The sequence below is a fragment of the Hyperolius riggenbachi genome, chromosome 2 (assembly GCF_040937935.1).
Source record: "Hyperolius riggenbachi isolate aHypRig1 chromosome 2, aHypRig1.pri, whole genome shotgun sequence".
Lineage (NCBI taxonomy): Eukaryota > Metazoa > Chordata > Amphibia > Anura > Hyperoliidae > Hyperolius > Hyperolius riggenbachi.
Genome location: NC_090647.1, coordinates 247,007,119 through 247,026,877, shown reverse-complemented (window position 1 = coordinate 247,026,877; position 19,759 = coordinate 247,007,119). Strand labels below are relative to the sequence as shown.

General features: G+C 42.9%; 1 protein-coding gene across 2 annotated transcripts in view; it reads right to left on the bottom strand.

The window, feature by feature from the left end:
• The window catches only part of BBX (BBX high mobility group box domain containing), a 118,273-nt gene that overhangs the window by 13,119 nt on the left and 85,395 nt on the right, over positions 1 to 19,759 (bottom strand). For both annotated transcript variants that reach the window (XM_068268458.1, XM_068268457.1), the window contains 6 exons: positions 11,164 to 11,244; positions 9,638 to 9,718; positions 7,048 to 7,128; positions 6,421 to 6,501; positions 4,061 to 4,850; positions 1,886 to 2,015 (listed from right to left, as the gene is read on the bottom strand). In XM_068268458.1, coding sequence (XP_068124559.1) covers positions 1,886 to 2,015; positions 4,061 to 4,850; positions 6,421 to 6,501; positions 7,048 to 7,128; positions 9,638 to 9,718; positions 11,164 to 11,244 — 1,244 coding nt within the window. The remainder of the gene's footprint in view (positions 1 to 1,885; positions 2,016 to 4,060; positions 4,851 to 6,420; positions 6,502 to 7,047; positions 7,129 to 9,637; positions 9,719 to 11,163; positions 11,245 to 19,759) is intronic.

The following is a 19,759-nucleotide window of genomic DNA, read 5'->3' as shown; positions in this document are numbered from 1 at the left end:
CTGGCAAAAACAAAATAAATACTAAAAGTCATGATTGACAATAGTTCTAGTTACTGACAAGCTAAGGTGAGAAAAAGAGATGCAAATTAAATATGTTTGATTTCTTCCAATTTTCTTCATAGTGCTGGCATTACAATCAAGATGGCAACTTTAATGCAGGCAAAAAAAAAAAAAGTCAGTTAAAAATGTCAGCTATGAGAAAGTAGTAAAAGTGAAAACATGCTGCGGTAAGCAAGCCTTTTACTACACAATGCAAGTGTCAAGTATGCCTGAAGTTTTAAATGTTTGCCTTAAAGGGGTTCTCTTGCACGTTTTAAAAAACAAAAACTGACACTTACCTGGGGCTTCTATGGGCTCCCTGCAGCTGTAATGTCCCGGCCCGTCCTCCTACGATGCTGCATTTCCTGCCGCCGGCACCAGTCTAATTATTCGTCTAACTAGACGAATAGAACCGCGTGCATCATCGTGAGCTTACTGCGCAGGTGCAGTACAGGAAAACTTCATACTGTGCCTGCGGAGTAAGCTCCCGATGAGGCGTGCAGGAGCGAGCACGCGTCTATTCGTCTAGTTAGACAAATAATTAGACTGGTGACGGTGGCGGGGAATGGAGCATCATAGGAGGACGGCACAGGACATTACAGCTGCAGGGGACCAATAGAAGCCCCAGGTAAGTGTCAGTTTTTGTTTTTTAAAACATACAAGAGAACCCCTTTAAAGAGAGCCCAAGGTGGGCTCATATAATTAAAAAAAAACAACAAAAAAACCTAGGCTACCTGATCCAGGGTGCTGGGTGGATCAGGTAGCCAACATCCCCACCGCTCTCGGGCACTCTGTTGGCCCACTTTCACGATCTCTGGGTGACACCGCTGGAAAGAGAGAACTCTCTTTTTACCAGCATGCAGGGAGACAGGGACTGAGCTGCCCAAAGGCCGCTATGGAAAGCCTGCAGGAACACCCCTTGTGGGTATTTGAGCAGGGAATCCCTCTCCTCCCATTACCCAACAAGATAGCAACAAATATTGTTGCTAATTTCGAGGTGTGGTCAGGGTCCCGGGGCTATAGCGTGGCGGTGGGGGCGAGAACAATGGTGGGGGACACAGAGGGATGTCATGAGGCATAGAACATGCCTCTGTATCCCTTCTGCCGCCCCCAGCACCACTTCGGGTTCTCTTTAAAGTACACTTCAGTAAGTAGGGCACGTAAAAAAAACGTTTATTCACCTCAATAATATATAAGCTCTGCCAACACCTCCGGGCTCTTTATTGTGTCTGGCCTCCCCCTCCATCTTGCCACTGTGGCCCACAAATTTAGCTCCAACTGAGGCCAGTCAGAGCATGGCGCATATGCTATTCACTCTGTGCACCCTCGTGGATAGCACTCCTGAATAACTGTGCACAGCAGACGTTATCAGCAAATCAGAACTGAGCATGTCCAGGACGCTACTGGTGACAGCGGTTGCATACAGCTGTGCAGGAGTGTGTACAGAAAGGGTGAACCGACGGACACTGCAAGCATCCTGGAGGTTCCACCTGAGTAATGAATGGCCAGCTGTAGTGACAAGACAGAGGGGAGGCTGGACACAAAGAGCCTGGCGTTATCTGCAGAGATCATTTCTCAGTATGGATGCGCTAGTCTTCAAGAATGTGAGTAGTTCCAAAGGCTGCCCGATGAGTGCTGGAGATTTAGAAAAACCAATTACTTCAACCAAGAACAGCGCAGGAACAACAGGACGGACTGAGGATCGGGAAAGGCTCTATGGTATCCAGAACCTTGCCTCTGCATAGGTCTGTATGAAACCTAAAGTGCACTTTTCACTTCAAATTCCCTTTAAATTGTGAATAAAATATTTGCAATGTAAAAACGAATTTCATCAAGAAATCATTACCCAGCAGGTCCTTCCTCCTTTGGCTTTATTTTCTTCAGTTTTTTAGTCCCACTTTGACTAAAGGACCAGGTGTCATCATTCCAGCAACCCTCGTGATCAGATGAACCACCTTTCCCTGGATTTCTTTTACCTAAAAAAAAAAAAAAAAAAAAAATGGTTCAACATCTGCTAATATGCAGCAATAACAGACATATATTATGCTTACAGTGCATATGCATTATTGTCAATGTATAAACAGTGGTAGTATACTGATCGGATTTACAAGCCCATATTACAATGAAGCGGTTCTACCCAGCAACCCACCAACAAATCCTGTGGAGCTGGCTGCAATCAATGTACAGGATGTGACATCTTCCCTAGAGGAGTCGGTGTATTATGCACAACAATTGTATAAGTGCCTATTTCATCCACATACCCTTATGATCATGAACACAGGAAGTACAGCAATAAGTCCCCATCAGCCTTTTAAGTGTACAAGAGAGAAGCAGGTCTGTACACACTTCAGTCATAAGAAAAGTATTTATACTTTAGATTGCATAGATTTCTGTTACACTATAGAGTTCAGAAGCGGAGTTAGTTTTTTTTAAAAGTGAAGGTAGATTTAATGTCAAATACCCACAGGAGAATGCTGTGTGGGTGTTATTGTGGTGAAACCCCTTCCGCAGTGTGAGGTCATGACCAAGGTCCTGACAGTTTGCAGTCTGTGAACCTCATTGCATTGTGGGAAAGAACGGCTTTTTCCAACTGCCAAGCAAGCAATATCTCCCTCTGTGCATAGAATTCTTAGTAAAGAACATTCTGCACAGAACTAAAGATGTCACCACCAGTAGGGTTTGCCCATTGTAAAATCTTTCCCCTCTCCGATTTACATTCTGAAATGTATCACTGGTGGTTAGGGATGGCCCCGATTAGGAGAACTCGCGGAGAAGCATGTGATCACTTTGATCAGCTGATAGATTTGTAAGGTCCTGATTTGCAGTGATAACTTCCTGGTTTAACACATGATCAGGTCCAGCAAATCAGAACCTTACAAATCTATCAAACTGATCACATGCTTCTCCACAAGTTCTCCTAAGCAGGGCCATCCCTAACCACAAGTGATACATTTCAGAATGTAAATCAGAGAGGAGAAAGATTTTACAATGAGCAAACACTGATTAAATAATCTATAAATGAATATTGTAAAAAATAAATTGCATTAATTATGTTATTTTCACGGCAGTTCCTCTTTAATTACCTTGTTTTTATGATTTCACAGTATTTCTATCAAGATAGGGGTGTGCAAGTTTGCAGCCAGGCAATGAATTAGTGCAGGTGTTATTTTTTTTTAATTATAATATCTGTTCCTGCCTTGTACAACTACGGTAATTACTCCAGTGAGGTCGGAATTTCTTTACAATACCCTAATTACTCCAGTGAGGTGGGAATTTCTTTAAAATGGATCCGAGATAAACTTTAACTCATTGCATAATTGTGTTCTTTTCATATAGGTTATAGAGCATTCCTCAAGCCAAATACGGTTTTGTTTTTAATACTCTAATTCCCTATAAACTAAACAAGCCTCGTCCACAGCTTTTCAGAGTGCCTTGGCATTTTCAGACAGTAGCAAGGGCTTATGGGAGCTTAGTCTGGGCAGGAGGAGGGGGAGGTGTTACTAGCCAAACATTTCATATGCAGAGGGGAGGAGGAGGAGGGGATATGAGGTTTTCACAGGCTGAGTGCTGGAGATGCAGATCAGCTTGCCTGTGTGTAATGTTTACAAGCAACATGGCTGCTGTCATTGTATCACAGGAAGAAATAATCATATTCTGTTGAAGCTGTTTGCAGCTAGATTTGCTGTGTAAACTATCTAAATTTTAGATAAGATATATAGACAAGTTACTTGTTATAGTTAGTTTTTCACCTGCTTTAATATATCCAATCAACAGTAATCCAAAGAGTATTGTTGCAAAGGCTGCAAAGTAGAACAGTTTGAGCAATTTGTCAGTTTTAGAAATTATTAACTTGCTGCAAACTGAAATAAAGAGATCATTTTTAACATTAAAGTGTATTTATGGCACTTTTAGAACGAAAGAAGAATTTTACTTTATTGACATTAAGAATAGAAACATGATCACATACAACCACTATTCAGAAAGTAGTGGTTGTACATTTACACCTTCATCAACTTCTTACCTCTGTCAACATTGGCCCGTAAAGTGGCTAACATCCCCTCAGAAACAAGCGTTTTGTAGAGTGCCCCTTTGCAGGCCCTCTCAGATTTCCTTGATCCTGAGGCCTCGGCTTTCTTGATGATGTCACATTCTTCAGATCTGAGAATTTCGGGCAAGCAAAACATAGATACATCCTCAGCAGGAGATAGTGGTTCTTCCTTCATCTCTTCAGGTAATTCAGTGGGGGATTCCATGGCGGACATTGTAATTATGGGTTCTGGTTCTATTAAGTCTTTGGTAGTCTCTGAGGCTTGATCTTTCAGGACTGTCTTCTCTTTAGATTTAATTTTTTTCTTTGTTGGCTTAAATTTGGATAAGTTATGGTTTGGGCTAGCAGCAGGACGTACTTTTTTGCATGGTGAAGTTGAAGGTGTGTCAATACTCCAATCCCCTTTAGCCACTGCCTCTATAGTATACATGACACTTTCAATGTCAGACTCAGAGGACTGCCTTCTTTTAAAGCTCTTCTTTGGAGACCCTCTCTGGGCAAAATCATTGTCTATATGGTTTTTCTTCTTTTTCTTTTTTTCCTGTTTTAAAGGTCCATCAAAGTGCGTGTCTGAGTGATCTGAGGAAGGCGAGTCGTGTTTGATAATTTTGCTAAAATCCTCCTCTTGACATATGTTTGTGCATTCTTCAAGGCGGTTACACACTGTGTTTTCAACAGGCTTCTCAGCATTCAAAAGATTCAGTTTTTCTGGAGTGATATTTCCTGAAATTTCTATTTTCCCCTCTTCTGATGCCACACACATCTATAAAAAAAACAGGCATCAGACAAAAGCAATAGCTATTGATACCAACACATATACAACTGCAAGGATGTTTCAATTTCACACACAACGGTTGTACTAGTAAAAGGTCCTCACAGATATTAGCCAATAAGGTGTCATGTTCAGACAGGATTAGCTGAATTGCTGATGAACTAATGGACATGAGAGCTGCAGTTGGCCATGCAATTGGTTTTAAGAGGTACAGTTAATTATTGGTCATACTTCAAATTCCTGACTGATATTGTTCCTCATATACTAAAGCATTGCCAATAACAGGTCATTGCTTATCTCACCTACCTTTAGACATTCTTAAAGTACACTCCGTTGAGCGCTTTAGGTTCACATATATAGACATACGAAAATTGCTACAATATGTGGCCATTTTTAGTTGGCCTGAGTAACAATTTTAAGTCTATACAAGCCATCCTGTTGGTATTGACCATCCATGGGATATTAGCAATACACTGGATTGCATTCTCCGGGCCAACAGTTACTGCATTCCTCTATAGTAAAAATTGTTGCGGTCTCTGCGCTATGATAGGTTTTCTGGCACAAATGCAGTACGGCCACACTCATGCATGAAGGGGAGCGCCTCTGGAGGATTCAAAGACTTCCCTCTTCATAGGTAAGTATCTAACTTTTTTGTTATCACTCACCTTGGGTTTACTTTAAGAATTTTAAAACTGGTGCAGAAATGTACTTCTAAGCACATTCTCACGTACAAGATAGGTAACATGCGTGAACATGCCCGCGGAAGCCTGAAACAAGTATCATAACACTGATACACAGGACCGCAAGTCTTGACTGTTGCAACTGTTGACAGCCAGTGAATTTTTCCATTAGCGCTGACTGAGTTTTCAGGTACACACTGAAATCTAACCAGCAGTGCAGATCGATTTCAGCAGACACTTAGGAACTCAAGTCACTGCTGATCAGAAATTCATTCAGTGCAGTCTGTGGCAATATCGCTCTTCTGTAAGGGAGATCCAAAGCTCCAAATGACACATCAAGTATGGGGTAATGTATGATCTTTTAACAAGGCTAGATAATAAAATCTGGAAAGCTAATGTAATTATATGGGCTCGTTTTATATCCTAAATACGCCATCAGATTCCCAATCGTATGTAAACAGTTTCTGCCTGGTTGCTTCGGGTTCTGAACTCTGTAAACTGGACTTGGGTCTGTGTTGCTGGACACAAAACCTGCAGAGACCACCATCAGCTCAAGCTAAATCTCTGTATATGGTTGAGATGTACATTGCAAAACAAAAACAAAAAATCATAAATGAATAAATGTGGATCAGGGTTCTTTTATTCATATAATTAGGACCTTTCACAATGTGGAAAATAATAGAGCATAAATATGTCTATAACAGAGTCCATCAAGAAATGTCCTAAATGGTTATTATGCCAAATACAGTATATAGTAATTTATGAACTACATTTCCTACCTATTCCAGACGAAAAATGCTACTGAATAAGATCTTACAGAGAGGTTTACTACGGTATTCCCTAAGCAGTAAGGAAATGCTAATAAACTTCACAGTTGTTACCTCTGCAAGCTGAAACAATGCTGATGTCCCACACTGCTTTGCTGATGTAGATGAATCGGAATGTGATGAGCTTGAGGAAATCTACACTCAAAACCAACAGACCCATCAGTCATACAATGAAGAAAAAAATACCGAGAGACAATAATATATGGTTAACACAATTCGATGATGATATGAAGCAAGAAAACGGGTTTATAATAATTGAAAAGGAGATGTGTGCTCAGTTATAATGCTGTATGTGTTCCACTAAATGCTATATTGGTTTTCATCAATGAAATGTTCAGAACTTCAGATGTTTACATACTGATGTTTTATTTTGTATATTTTGTGTTAAAACTTTGTACTTTGCTTGTTGTTAAATAGTAGGAGTGCCAATGTTATAGATTGCAAAAACTTGTGGGTGTTTGAATAAAAGCAAAGATGTATCTCTCTAAAGACAGCTCCCAGCAGCAGGATCAATGGACAGAATTCTGTAAACTCTACTAATGAATCCCTCATTTCTCTGCATTTTCTCTAATGTAGTTGTCCTAGGCATCATAATAGTTAAGGTGGTATTGAAGTTGTTACCAAAGTGCGTGTTACTTCACAAAGTTACATACACCAGCGATCTATCGCTACGTATTTTACCTCTGCTAAGTGGAAGAGAGAGGACTTTCCACAACTTTTTGTCGTTTCAGACTTGTTAACTTGCAAGGTATTTGACGATATCTACAAAGGATTTATAAAGAGACAAAACCACAATTTCTTATTTTTGTACATGTACACTTATTACATTTACAATAGCGCACAGTTAGAGATGTTTTCCTTCACAATTCACCATTATAAAAGCAACCACACTAAAAAAAGAAAACATATTGGCCATATTGCTCTAACAGCATTATAAATAGAAAATACAACCATATTGCCTTGCTAATCCATAACCATTTTTAAAATTTTTGAATTAAAATTCAGGTCTTTTACCATATTCAAAAATGCAAACAAATAAAAAAAATGCAAATTCAAAACACAAACAAATGAAAAACGCAAACTCATGATTTTTCTGCAATTTTTGTTTTCCATTTGAGATTCTGGGAGCCTGTGTAGTAGTTCCAGCATGCAACACTAAGGGGAGAGGCTACAGCCTACAATTAAATGAATGGTTACACTTACTTGTGATTTTATGCGGGGACTCGCAGAAGAAAAATTGTAGAGTTCTAAATGAATTTGTAAATCGTACACTATTGTAAAGCATTACATGCAATCTAGCATTGCACGAACTCACACGTGATTATCAACAAGTGTGCTCCCAGCCTTACTGCTGTCCCTTCTACAAGTACAGTATTCAGACCAGTAGAGCAAATTACAAGAAGTGACATTGGAGCAAAAGTACAGGAACTCTTTAAAGTGAACAGGTGTTCAATGAAACACAGAAATACAGGGTACTTGAATACAAAAATCTAGCATTTTCTTTGAAAAGCACCTGATGACCCCACCACCTGCTAGCCTATTGCTGTGATCTGCAGTGTCACTGGCCATTTGCTAGGCTTAGAGGCGGCACTGGGAATTGTAAACTGGCATTTTCAAAACAAAGCTAGCGTTTCCCTATTAAAACATTCCACACAATCTGTTCATAATATTCAAAGTCTGTTGTCCCTCTTACTAAATGGAGGTGGTAAACGTGGTCAGTGATTGGCAAAACAACATTGGATGTGTGTATGCATCTTAACGCTTTTTGCTTTCTCTACTTGCACCTACTTATCGCCCCTCTTTCTGCAGCCGGTAAGCACTGAACATGTCCAACACTTCCAGAGAGCTATCCTGCTCTTAAAGGAGTACTGTAAGGGTTAAAAAAAAAAAATGTGTTAAACTTACCGGGGGCTTCTACCGCCCTCCTTCCCCACGCAGACATCCTGAGCCTTCGCAGGAAGCTACCAGTGATGTCAGCCGGAGCAAGGCACAGACGCTGTGTCTTGGGACATTAAAGTCGCAAATACCAGAAGCGAGCCACGGCAGCAGACCGGGGGATCGTTTTGTCCTGGCGCGGGCTCCAGGTAAGTTTAACTCTTTTTGTTTTGTTTTTTGTAACCCTTACAGTACTCCTTTAAGTCCTTCTCAGCAGTTTGGCTGCATAGATGTTCAGCACATAGCTATTTATTTGCCTTCACTACAGCCCAAGCTTAAAGGAGAACTGCAGTGAGAGGTATATGGAGGCTGCCATTTTTATTTCCTTTTAAGCAATACCAGTTCCCTGGCAGCCCTGCTGGTCTATTTTCCTGAAGACATGTCTGAATCACACCAGAAACAAGCATGCAGCTAATATTGTCAGATCTGTCAAATTTGTCAGAAACACCTGATCTGCTGCATGCTTGTTCAGGGCCTATGGCTGAAAGTATTAGAGGCAGATGATTAGCTGAATAGCCAGGCAACTGGTATTTCTTAAATGGAAATATATATGGCAGCCTCCATATACCTCTCACTACAGTTCTCCTTTCATCATTTTCTGTCTTCTTCCACCTATTATCCTTATTAATTTGACATTACACTGGGAGCACCCACGGTAGTGAACAGGCACATTGTGCTACTCGAGTAAAAGAAACCACCCGTGCACATCATCTCATGCTCAATACAAATTCAATAATTTAATGGACAAGCGCAGTGCTTATTCATGGCAGAGCAGTCAAATTTTAAAGGCTGCAGTAATGGGGAACTGGTGCCCATTATTTAATTTTGATTTCAAAGTTTGGTTCAGGTATCATCAACTGTTTTACCTGTAGTGTACATCCACTCATTATTAAACATGGCCCATATTTCATCAATCATCTCTTGTATTTTTCTGCAGAAGTTGAGGACTAAAATAAATACGGCTGCACTTCCTCTTTTGGCATGACAGGGGTAATTCAGTCCCACGAATGTACTTCTTCCATTATCATGAAATGGTGAGCTACCTAATCACCATATGGACAGCACATGAGCCATCTGGCAGCTACCAGTTACCACTGGGGATCATGGGAATGTAGACATGTGTCTAACAGGCAGATGCTTAGAGATGCTGTATCAGCCCCTTCCAGTAGTTCTGCTGCTAGTACACTGCACTGGGGACACAATGATGCTGTCCTCAGGGTATTAAAAACTATTATAAGCCATCTCAATATTATTTTATTTTTAAATGTAATACAGTGAACATAATCTGAAATGTGTATAATATATACTGTAAAAATACTACTATGCAGTTCCATACCTCAGCAAACTGGAAAAGTGCAGACTTCTCACAATGCCTTGCAGATGAAAGAGCACCCATATTTGATGTGCAAGAGGAAATCTGAATAAAATGAAAAAAGAAAGTGAAGTATGAAAAATATAACTTCTAAGGCTGTGATTGTTAAAAAGAGATAACAGTAAGCCTTATTTATGTAGAGAAGTCTATGGTCTGCATTTTACTGTTAACAATGTATTCTTACTATGCAGGGTGCTGTTAAGAAAGAAGACAGGCTTTGCATTGAGATGAACCAGAAGCCACTTCCCTTTCTTTTTGCAACACCCTCTAATGGTAGCCTAGATCAGTTGAATAGGAAAAACCGGGGAGGCTCAGGAGAGTGAGATGTACCAAAAAGATTGTTGCAAAAGATATTGATCCAAATGGTTGCCGGGTGCTAGGTACGGTGTAGCTCGGCCCTTGCATGTATAGCTAATATACCTGTCTCCATACAAATGTGCCGAGTGGATAAATGCTTTACACACTTGATGCTTTTGGAAATTGCTAGGTTTTGCTGTAAAGGGAATCTGGTCTAGTAACATTGGGTTATCCAGAAAAGAAAATGCAGCACTGACTAAAGTCTATTTCAGTGTGACTATTTCTCACCCTTACACACACTTTTGTTCTCAAGCAAGGTTAGCACTTTGCCAAAGTATAGGTGTTTTCAGAATGTACATAGTTATCTTTAGCTTGTACTTCCTATTCAAAATAAATACTATCTTGGCAAAAAGTGATGTAAAGTGTAGTATTCCATAACAGCCAATGAGAAGTTTGTAATGCTCTAAGCCAGGGATTCTCAAAGCTCTTTTGCATTACATCATGCATGTAAAGTGGAGGACAACTGACATCCCCTTCTAGGATGTGGAATATTCATTTATTTCTGTGCAAATAAAGTAACAAAACCATTACAAACAAAATGAAGCATTATTGTTTCTGCAGAGGCAGTGCATAGATGATAGTAATGCGTATAAACCGGACTTAAGGAGCAGGTGCTCACAGCTCCAGGCTGAAACCAAGTGTCCTTGCCCACCACTCACACATCTTTGAGAACCTCACTTTGAAACCTCATGAATAGAAATTCAAGGTGCATTTTCTGTTATTGCGTTGTCCTGGTCCTCCTCCTCAATCAGCTGTGCAGCCAACTACAGCAGTCGAGTCGCCTGGGCTGAGCAGTGCTGCACATGTGCTGGCCTAGTGGCACACCTTCATGAGCGTGCTCCCATAGCTGGGAGCATCGTATGCATGCACACTACATCAAGCCTCAGCTGCGCAGATTGCTCTACGGGAGCGTGATCTAGGATACATGTCACTGGCCCAGCACACGCACATTATTGTGAAACTTGGCTGCTATCGTGGGCTGAACAGTTGAGAAAGGAGAAGGAACAGGAGGACAGTGAGGGACATATAAGCCTACGATGGCTGGAAGAAGCCCCAGGTAAGTAAAAGATCAGTATTTCATTTCACCTCTGGTATCCTTTAAACCAGGTAAAACATGAACTGGAATTTCTTACCTCAGCAAATTCACATAGTGCAGATGTCTTACTAGGTTGCAAAGATTCTGATTCTTTTGACTGTGCAATATTTGAAGACTCCTGTATATAAAGACAAAACTGACAATTAATTTTGAAGGCACAGTACCAATTAGGTATGCAAGAAAGTCTTGAGCATGACTGACAAGTTGCAAAATGGTTTGCAAATGTCCTGTCCAAGAAGAAAAGTACTACAGTACATATAACAAATTATCGCCACATACAAAAGCCACTAAGGCCCTTATCCAATTAACTTTTGTCCTGAGTTTTCACATTGGAGTTAACTTATCTTCAGAATAACATTTCAACAATTACAGTAGAAACCAAAGAATAAGAACCCGAATAATTACTAAACTGTAGGTAAATAAATAATATACAACTTAATTTTTTTTTTCATAATTACTTGCTTAGTGGGAGCTTTAAAGGATACCCGAAGTGACATGTGACATGATGAGATAGACGTGGATGTACAGTGCCTAGCACACAAATAACTATGCTATGTTCCTTTTTTTTCTTTCTCTGCCTGAAAGAGTTAAATATCAGGTATATAAGTGGCTGGCTCAAACAGGAAGTGACTACAGTGTGACCCTCACGGATAAGAAATGATGATTAGCAAAGAAAGATAAAACACAGGAAATAAAAATGGCAAAATAATAACAATAAAAGAGCTGCAGGTATGGATAAACTGAACGGAAACATCTGGAAATGGAAACTATGGGTTGGTACGGTACTACGCATTACACTTTTTCAAAGGCATTTAGGAGTATGCTTGTAGCCTGAATCATAAATTATTTAAAAAGAAAAAAAAGAGTCAATTCATCTATAAAAGTTTCAAATGTATGGTACTTCTGTTTACTAAATCCCTTAACCACTGAGAGGTTTTTACCCCCTTAGGACCAGAGCAATTTTCACCTGTCAGCGCTCACCCCTTTCTTTCGCCAGTAACTTAATCACTACTAATCACAACTAAATGATCTATATCTTGTTTTTTTCCGCCACCATTTAGGCTTTCTTTGAGAGAGACATGATAATAATAATTATTTTAATCTAAACGCAATTTAATTGGAATAATACGAAAAAAATTGGAAAAAATTCATTAATCTCAGTTTTTGACAAATTATATTTTGACAAATTTATAGTGATAAAATAAAAACTTTTTATCACCAGGAAAAATTAGTAGACTAGGCTACATTTATGAAAAATAGTCTTTATAAAAATTGTTCTTGTTGCCAAAGGCTTACTGTTTTTACAGTATTAGAGGATAAAGGAAGAAATCTGGTTGCGATGAGCAACAATCATCCATGGAACTTCCAAAAGACCAAATACACAGAGACTCTATAAAAATTTTTCTTACAAACCAATAAAAAAAAAAAACCAGAGATGCAGATAAGCATGTCCTCCTTATATCATAAAGGCAAGAAATTAAAGAGAACCCGAGGTGGTTTCTAAAAATGATATCCGCACACAGAGGCTGGGTCTGCCTATACAGCCCAGCCTCTTTTGCTATGTAGTGTCCCCCCCTGCGCTCTGCTATGCCCCCATAAATCACAGCCGCGTTGTCGACAAGCAGCGTGTTGCAGCGGGCTGTGTTTACCTATGTAGTGTCACTCCCACCGCTCTCCCCGCCTCCTGCATAGCTCCGGTCCCCGCCCGCGTCCCTTCCCTCCCCGCTGCCTGTTAGGCTTGGAGGTGTATTCTCCACGGTCAGCACGTGATGCATAAGCTGACGTGAAGGAGGTACACACACCAGCACAAGGAATCAGGATATCCCGAGTTTAGTGGAGGAGAGGACTGACTCCAATAGGAGATTGTGGCGCACAGAGCCGGTGCAGATCCGAACAGCCACAAACAATACTTTCGTGATAACGTCTCAGCGCAAAGTAGCGCTGAGCGCAAAAACCAGAACTGAGGAGATCAGGGCAGGTAGACAGAATGAACGCTTGCTTAACTAGCCACTACTTAGTGACAGCAAGCGTCCACAACAAGACAGACTGGAATGAGGCAGCCAATGCGTTTGCAGCGATGGCGTGCCTCACAAAGACAGGACAGGATAGTCAGGAAATAGCAGGATCAAGATAGATGAACGTAACACAGACAAATATACAATAAGTATGTTTTCCTAGCGTATTACAATTACAGCTATCAATGAAACTATTTGTAACGTCTGACTAACATATGTATATATCGGCAATGAACCGATATATATGACATAAGCAGGAACACTGACTAACACTGGAGCAATACAGGGAACAGGACTCAGAAGGATTCGCTATCTCTTCGCAGAGATGAACGCAATCCACAAACGGTAACAGGACAGGATTCAGAAGGATTCGTTATCTCCTCGCAGAGATGAACGCAATCCACAAACAGGACCAGGAGCAGGATACTAACTCAGCACGGGTGATCACGATACGCGCAAACTACCAAAACGTACTGGAAACCTGACTAACTGAACACAGGATATAAACAGTTCGTGTACGTATATATCAGCGTCACTGATGTATCAACATAACACGAATACAAGGAAAATAATAAACGTGCTGGTATGCATATATATTGGCAATGAACCAATATATGATGCAAGACCAGCAAAGTATCTTTAGAACAAGAAACACGGTCTGGGGCTGAAGCAACAGCAAGACTAGCTACACTGAAACTATGATAGCCCAAGGAAACCCTGCAGGAAGCAGATCTTTATACTGAGGTCATCCAATGGGAGCAGACATGCAGATTCCCACACAGGTGAATGATAATCAGTCACAAGCTGACAGCAGGGAAAGGCAGACAAAGCTATGCAGCTTGCATGGAAAGAGATCAGAATTGCCTGAGCTGCAGCAGTACTACTGCCAGCAATACCATCATAACACCTGTCAACTCACGCTTTCTGGTAGAGCAGAGATTGGCTGGGTGGGTTGTAAGGGGTAGCACTATGCACTTCATCTAGCTGGAAACTCCAGCTCCATCTCTCCCTCCCGCCCTCCGATGAGTAACAGTCTTTATTTTATGCCGACACCTCTCTTGCCAATGAAAAGAGAGGCAGCCAAGCAAGGACACCCATACATCCTCGTCAGCAGCCTGCGGGAGTTATGAGAGAGGAGACCATGTGGGTTCGGCAATCAGGGCAGTCACAATCTACTCTTCTGCTGTGTCTGTAGTCTGTGGCTGTGTCAGCTTGCATCCTATTTGTAGTGCTACCCCTTCAACAATAACACTGCAGGAACAAAGTAGACCTGAACTCTTGCACAGAAGGAAAACCTAGCGAAATGTACCCTGTATGTGTTTAGAGTCTAGCCTGTCTAATTACCCCCCTTGTCCAATCACAATTTTTAATTTTATTTCTCCCGTGTCACCTGACTGCCATGGCAGATAAACTCATTTGAAAGCACAGAAGGTTAACAATATGTCTGCTTCCATGAAAGCAGGAAGTAGAAACAGTACAGATTTATTGTAGAATTTGTAACAGCTGTAACAATGAAATGTTTTCCTTTAAAGTTTATTATGTTGTTGCTTATCTTTTAAAAGGAGAGAGGAAGTTCTGAGTGCTGGTCTGCTTTAAAGGCCGTAGAAAGTGAAGTCCGCACGATGTCGGTAGAATCAATATGGCTTTATTCAATCGTTACACATAACAAGCTAAAAGCCAGCACCACATGCTGACATGTTTCGGGCGTCATGAAGATGATCTAATTCATGCTGCCTAATGTTATATGGTGCCTAATCGCATGCATTTATATTTTTATGCCTTTTATAATGCTTTTATGTAATAGATTATCTCAGTGTGGGGAATTTCTGTGTGTCATTTTCTCCCCCCACTGTTTTATATGCACCTTTCTTTGTGGGTGGGGTCTATTGAACATGTGGTATCGGGTGTAACCTTACTCCATATAGGAGTCACCCTTTCTCATGTGCGCCTATGCTATGATTAAGGGCATGTAACGCCCGAAACATGTCAGCATGTGGTGCTGGCTTTTAGCTTGTTATGTGTAACGATTGAATAAAGCCATATTGATTCTACCGACATCGTGCGGACTTCACTTTCTACGGTCTTGGATCTGAGGTCTTGGCAGCCTGCTTTCCTGCACTGTCGGTGAACGGAGGTGTGAGCGGAGTTCCACATTTACAGTGTATCTCCTGTCATTTTCTCTGCTCCCTCCATTGGCATCCATTCTCACATAGAGCTATCATCACCACCAGGCATGGCCCAATCTGAACAAAGAACATTACGCAGCAATGCCTCTTCATGCATACCAGGCAAGGATTCAACATCCACCAAAGTGCTTCTTACTACATCATCTAAGAAGGCAGTGTCCTCTATACATGCTGTGCAGCGCAATCTGGACATGGTCCGCAAAACAGCTGCAGCACAAGCAGCAGCTCAAATAGCAGTAGGAACACAGCCTTCGGAAATTTTGACAGCGTCCACAGCTACACAGTCTACAGCTGCAGCCAGCACTACAAGTGTACCTGCTTTGTGTTCGCCGCCGGCTCCTTCCGGGATAGAGGGTCCTGGATTGGATGTGGCCCCTGCCCTCTCTGCCGTTGTGTTGCCAAGTGGGGACCTCCTTGCTGGAGGAGTGCGCTGGTCTCCAGTTGCGGAGGAGGCTCCTGTCGAGCGGACTCCCCTGACTTCCGGCGCGCATCTGATGACGTCAGAGCTGGGCGCCCGACCCAGGCTACCAGCTTCACGCAGGCTGTCTCTGGACACCTTATCCCAGGGAGGAAGCGTCCCGCTTGCCCCCCGCCGCATCTCCGGCAGGTTTTTGCCACTGACTGGCCGGCCTTCCGTACCACCATCTGCGGAAGCCCCTGACCTTCCTCTGGAGGTTCGACCACACTGTGTGCAGCTGGTGCGTGGTCTATGGGATAATCTCCAGGACAATCCCCAGGAACAGCAGGCCATAACCGATCCACCTCATGGAGTCGCCATAGCGGATCCGAAGGTTAGTGATCTGGGGACAGTGACCGGTTTATCCAACCTGTCTGCAGCTGCCTACATAGCAGCACATGCTTCCTTTGGGGATGTATATTTATCGCATACTCTCGATCCCAATCTGGGTGCCCTATGTACTACTGGCTCAACAGTGGGTGCGGCTGGGCTTGATATGCCCACACAGGGACACATCTCCTTGCAGAACTCTGGGTCCTCTGACAACCACTTGATTGCACTTGGTGACTTGGACTATGATCCTGAGCGATCCTCAAGATTTGCAGCAGTGTTTTCGAGACATTTGGGGGCCTCTTCTAATATTAATTCAGAGGCAACGCTCAAATCTGCTTTTATACAGCTTGAGGATCTCATGTTGAAGGAGACCAAGGTTTGGTGGGACCTTACCAGTCTCAAGCAATACGTAGCAGATAATATTATTCCACGTGGCTTGAGAATTAGGAAGGTCCCTACCACCATCTACTCAGATAACTTTGTTGTAGAATGGAATGCCATTTTGAGTGATTGTTCAATCAAGTTGATGAAATTGATCATTGTCTATGAGGAACAACGATTGGTTGACCTACGATTGCAGGTCTCGGAGATCAAGGGCACTCTTTCTAAGCTCGACACGTTGCAACAATATGACGATTTAAATAAAAAACTTTTGGACAACGTGTCGAGGCTGGAGTCCCTGATCACCGACACCAAACGAGTCAAGTATTTACGGGATGTAAACGATTATAAAAAGGGTGTTGTGTATGAGTGGGGTCGTTGGGAGGCCACCTTCAGGTCACCAAGATCTACCTCCCGTCGACCTAGAACTAAACCCCCCAAAAAGGTTACCTTTAGCTCACCCGAAACATCTGACTCTCAATCTGAGCTATCGGATGCTTCTGGAGCACAGGTTCATGGGGCAACGGGAGGTATAGACCCTGCTACATGTTCCAACAATCAGCTGTCAAAAAACCAGCAGCCCATCCTTTCCCTACCCGCCCAGCACAAGAGGCACAACAAATACAAATACAACAAGAAAAAAGGCCGAGGCGGACGAGGAGAGGGGGTATAAAACACAACAAGCAGAGACGGGTGACTCCAATTTCCGATTGTGCCACTCATACAGTTGTTAATCTTTCAGCCACTATTTTGTCCGCCCCAGAGATCGATTTACTCTCACGGGGGCTCTCCTTTGCCCCCACTACACATTTTGATGTGTTCTCCACACTTCTAGATGTCAACAAGTTTGTCAGGTCTGTTCTTCTGAGAAAGCATTTTATTGACGGGCAGACTGCGGATGAAGTGGAGTACGATTTATCAGATGGTGGAGGTATGGCCTTGCCTGATATAAGAAATTTCGGGGACACCAAATCTCTCTTGTCTTTAGAGCAATTGCTCTCAGAGACGGTCCCCTTGGTTTCTGAAAATGACGTCAGGCCTGTCTCTATCCGCAATCCAGCCTTCTATCCAACGACTGCCCGCAGTCCCCCCGTTGATGCTTTCCAGGAGGTCATAGAGAGAGAACTACTTGAACTAGCTTCTGCTAAGGCCCCAGGCCTCCGCAGCAACCTCCCTCCGGCTGAAAAGCAGGCCCTCTCCTCCCTTAAAGACAATATACGCATTGTTATCAGGAATGCGGATAAGGGAGGAGCAGTGGTCGTCCTGGATACAGAGGTTTATCGTATGGAGGCACTGAGGCAGCTCCGGGACTTGGCCACCTATTCTCCTCTGAGATGTGACCCTACAGCGGAGTATAGCAGACAGCTGCTTTCGCTCTTGTCCTTGGGCGAAAGTTTGGGAGTAATCTCCAAGCGACTAGCAGAGTATCTCGCCGTTTCTTCCCCTGTTGTTCCGGTGTTTCATCACCTGCCCAAGATTCACAAACAGGGGTTTCCCCCAGAGGGCAGGCCAATTGTGGCTGGGATTGGCTCTCTGGGGGAGCGCCTGGGCAACTGGGTGGATGAACACCTACAACCCCTAGTGCGACGTCTTCCCGGCTACATACGAGACACTAAGCATGTGCTTAGTAGTCTACTGCACTTCCAATGGCATGACCACTACAGTTGGATAGCCATTGATGTTAAGTCACTATACTCTTGCATTCCCCATGCTCTCGCTCTGGATGCATTAGATTATCATATGGCGAGATACTCTGCTTTCTCCGCGGACCTCCAGTTCTTCGTCGGGCGTGCCGTCCAATATCTGCTTACCCACAATTATTTTCTTTTCGAATCTGATTTTTATGTACAACGTTGTGGAGCTTCAATGGGAGCAAAATTTTCTCCCTCACTGGCCAATTTATATATGGGCTGGTGGGAGGAGCTCCACTTGTTTAGTGACTCCAATATCTATTCGAGTCACATTGTGTGGTATGGCAGATATATAGACGACCTGTTGGTCGTCTGGGACGGCACGCACGACGAGGCGCTGCAATTTGTGGAGTTTCTTAACGGGAATTCTCTGAATCTGGTGTTCACTTCCCAGTGGACCTCCTCAGAGGTCAATTATCTTGACCTCACACTGAGGGGGGACCCCTCTTCTGCCTCTGTGGTTTCAGGCACGTACCGCAAGCCGTGTAGTGGCAACTCCACCCTGAGGGCCAACAGCTGCCATCCGCCCCATACCATCCGTGCTGTTCCCGTGGGTGAGTCGATCCGGGCACGCCGTAACTGTTCTGATGGCTCGGCCCTCGGCGTGGAGCTGGACACTGTGGGTTCTCGTCTTGGGGAGCGTGGCTACCCCAGGTGGATGATAGAGAGGGGTAGGAGGCGGGCCTTGATGAGAACCAGGGAGGAATTATTGACTCCTGGCTCCCGCCGAACGCAGTCACGATCCAACAAAGACATGACTTTTGTGACTGCCTATAGCCAGGAATATAAACAAATTACGCAGATTGTGAGGAAATCTCTTCCTGTGCTACAGGCGGATGAAACGCTCAATCAGATCATCAAGCAAGGAGTTAGATTTGCTAGTAGAAGGGCTCCCACACTTGGGAGCATCTTGTCACCTAGCCTTCTCCCTTCCAGTACACAACGACCGTGTTGGCTGACCACCCCTGGCTCATATAGATGCAATTTCTCAACGTGCCACTACTGTAGTGTCCACAAACCCACCCGTTCTATTGTTTCTTTTTCCAATGGTAAAACCTTTCCCATCAAACAATACATGAATTGTGACACGAGGTATACAATTTACCTTATCTCGTGTTCCTTATGCCACACCCAATATGTGGGGTGCACTACCAGGCACCTCAGACAACGTATAGCCGAACACTACAGGGGGGCTGGCTGGTTGACCCTAGAGGTGTCCAATGTAGCAAAGCACTTTAGATCAGTCCATTCAGGTGACATGTCCTCTTTCTCATTTCAGGGTATTGAGCGTGTCCTAAGGCCTGTGAGAGGGGGGGACGTTTACAAACGTCTCCTTACCAGGGAGGCCTACTGGATTTTCCAATTAGGGACACGCTCACCGGGAGGACTTAATGCAAGATGGGACCTCAACACAGTTACTTAGAGTGGATCAAATGATCACCCTTGTCTTTTGTTTACACATGATTATATAAGTTCATATCTTGAATCTCTTGAAATTTATGAAGATGATCTAATTCATGCTGCCTAATGTTATATGGTGCCTAATCGCATGCATTTATATTTTTATGCC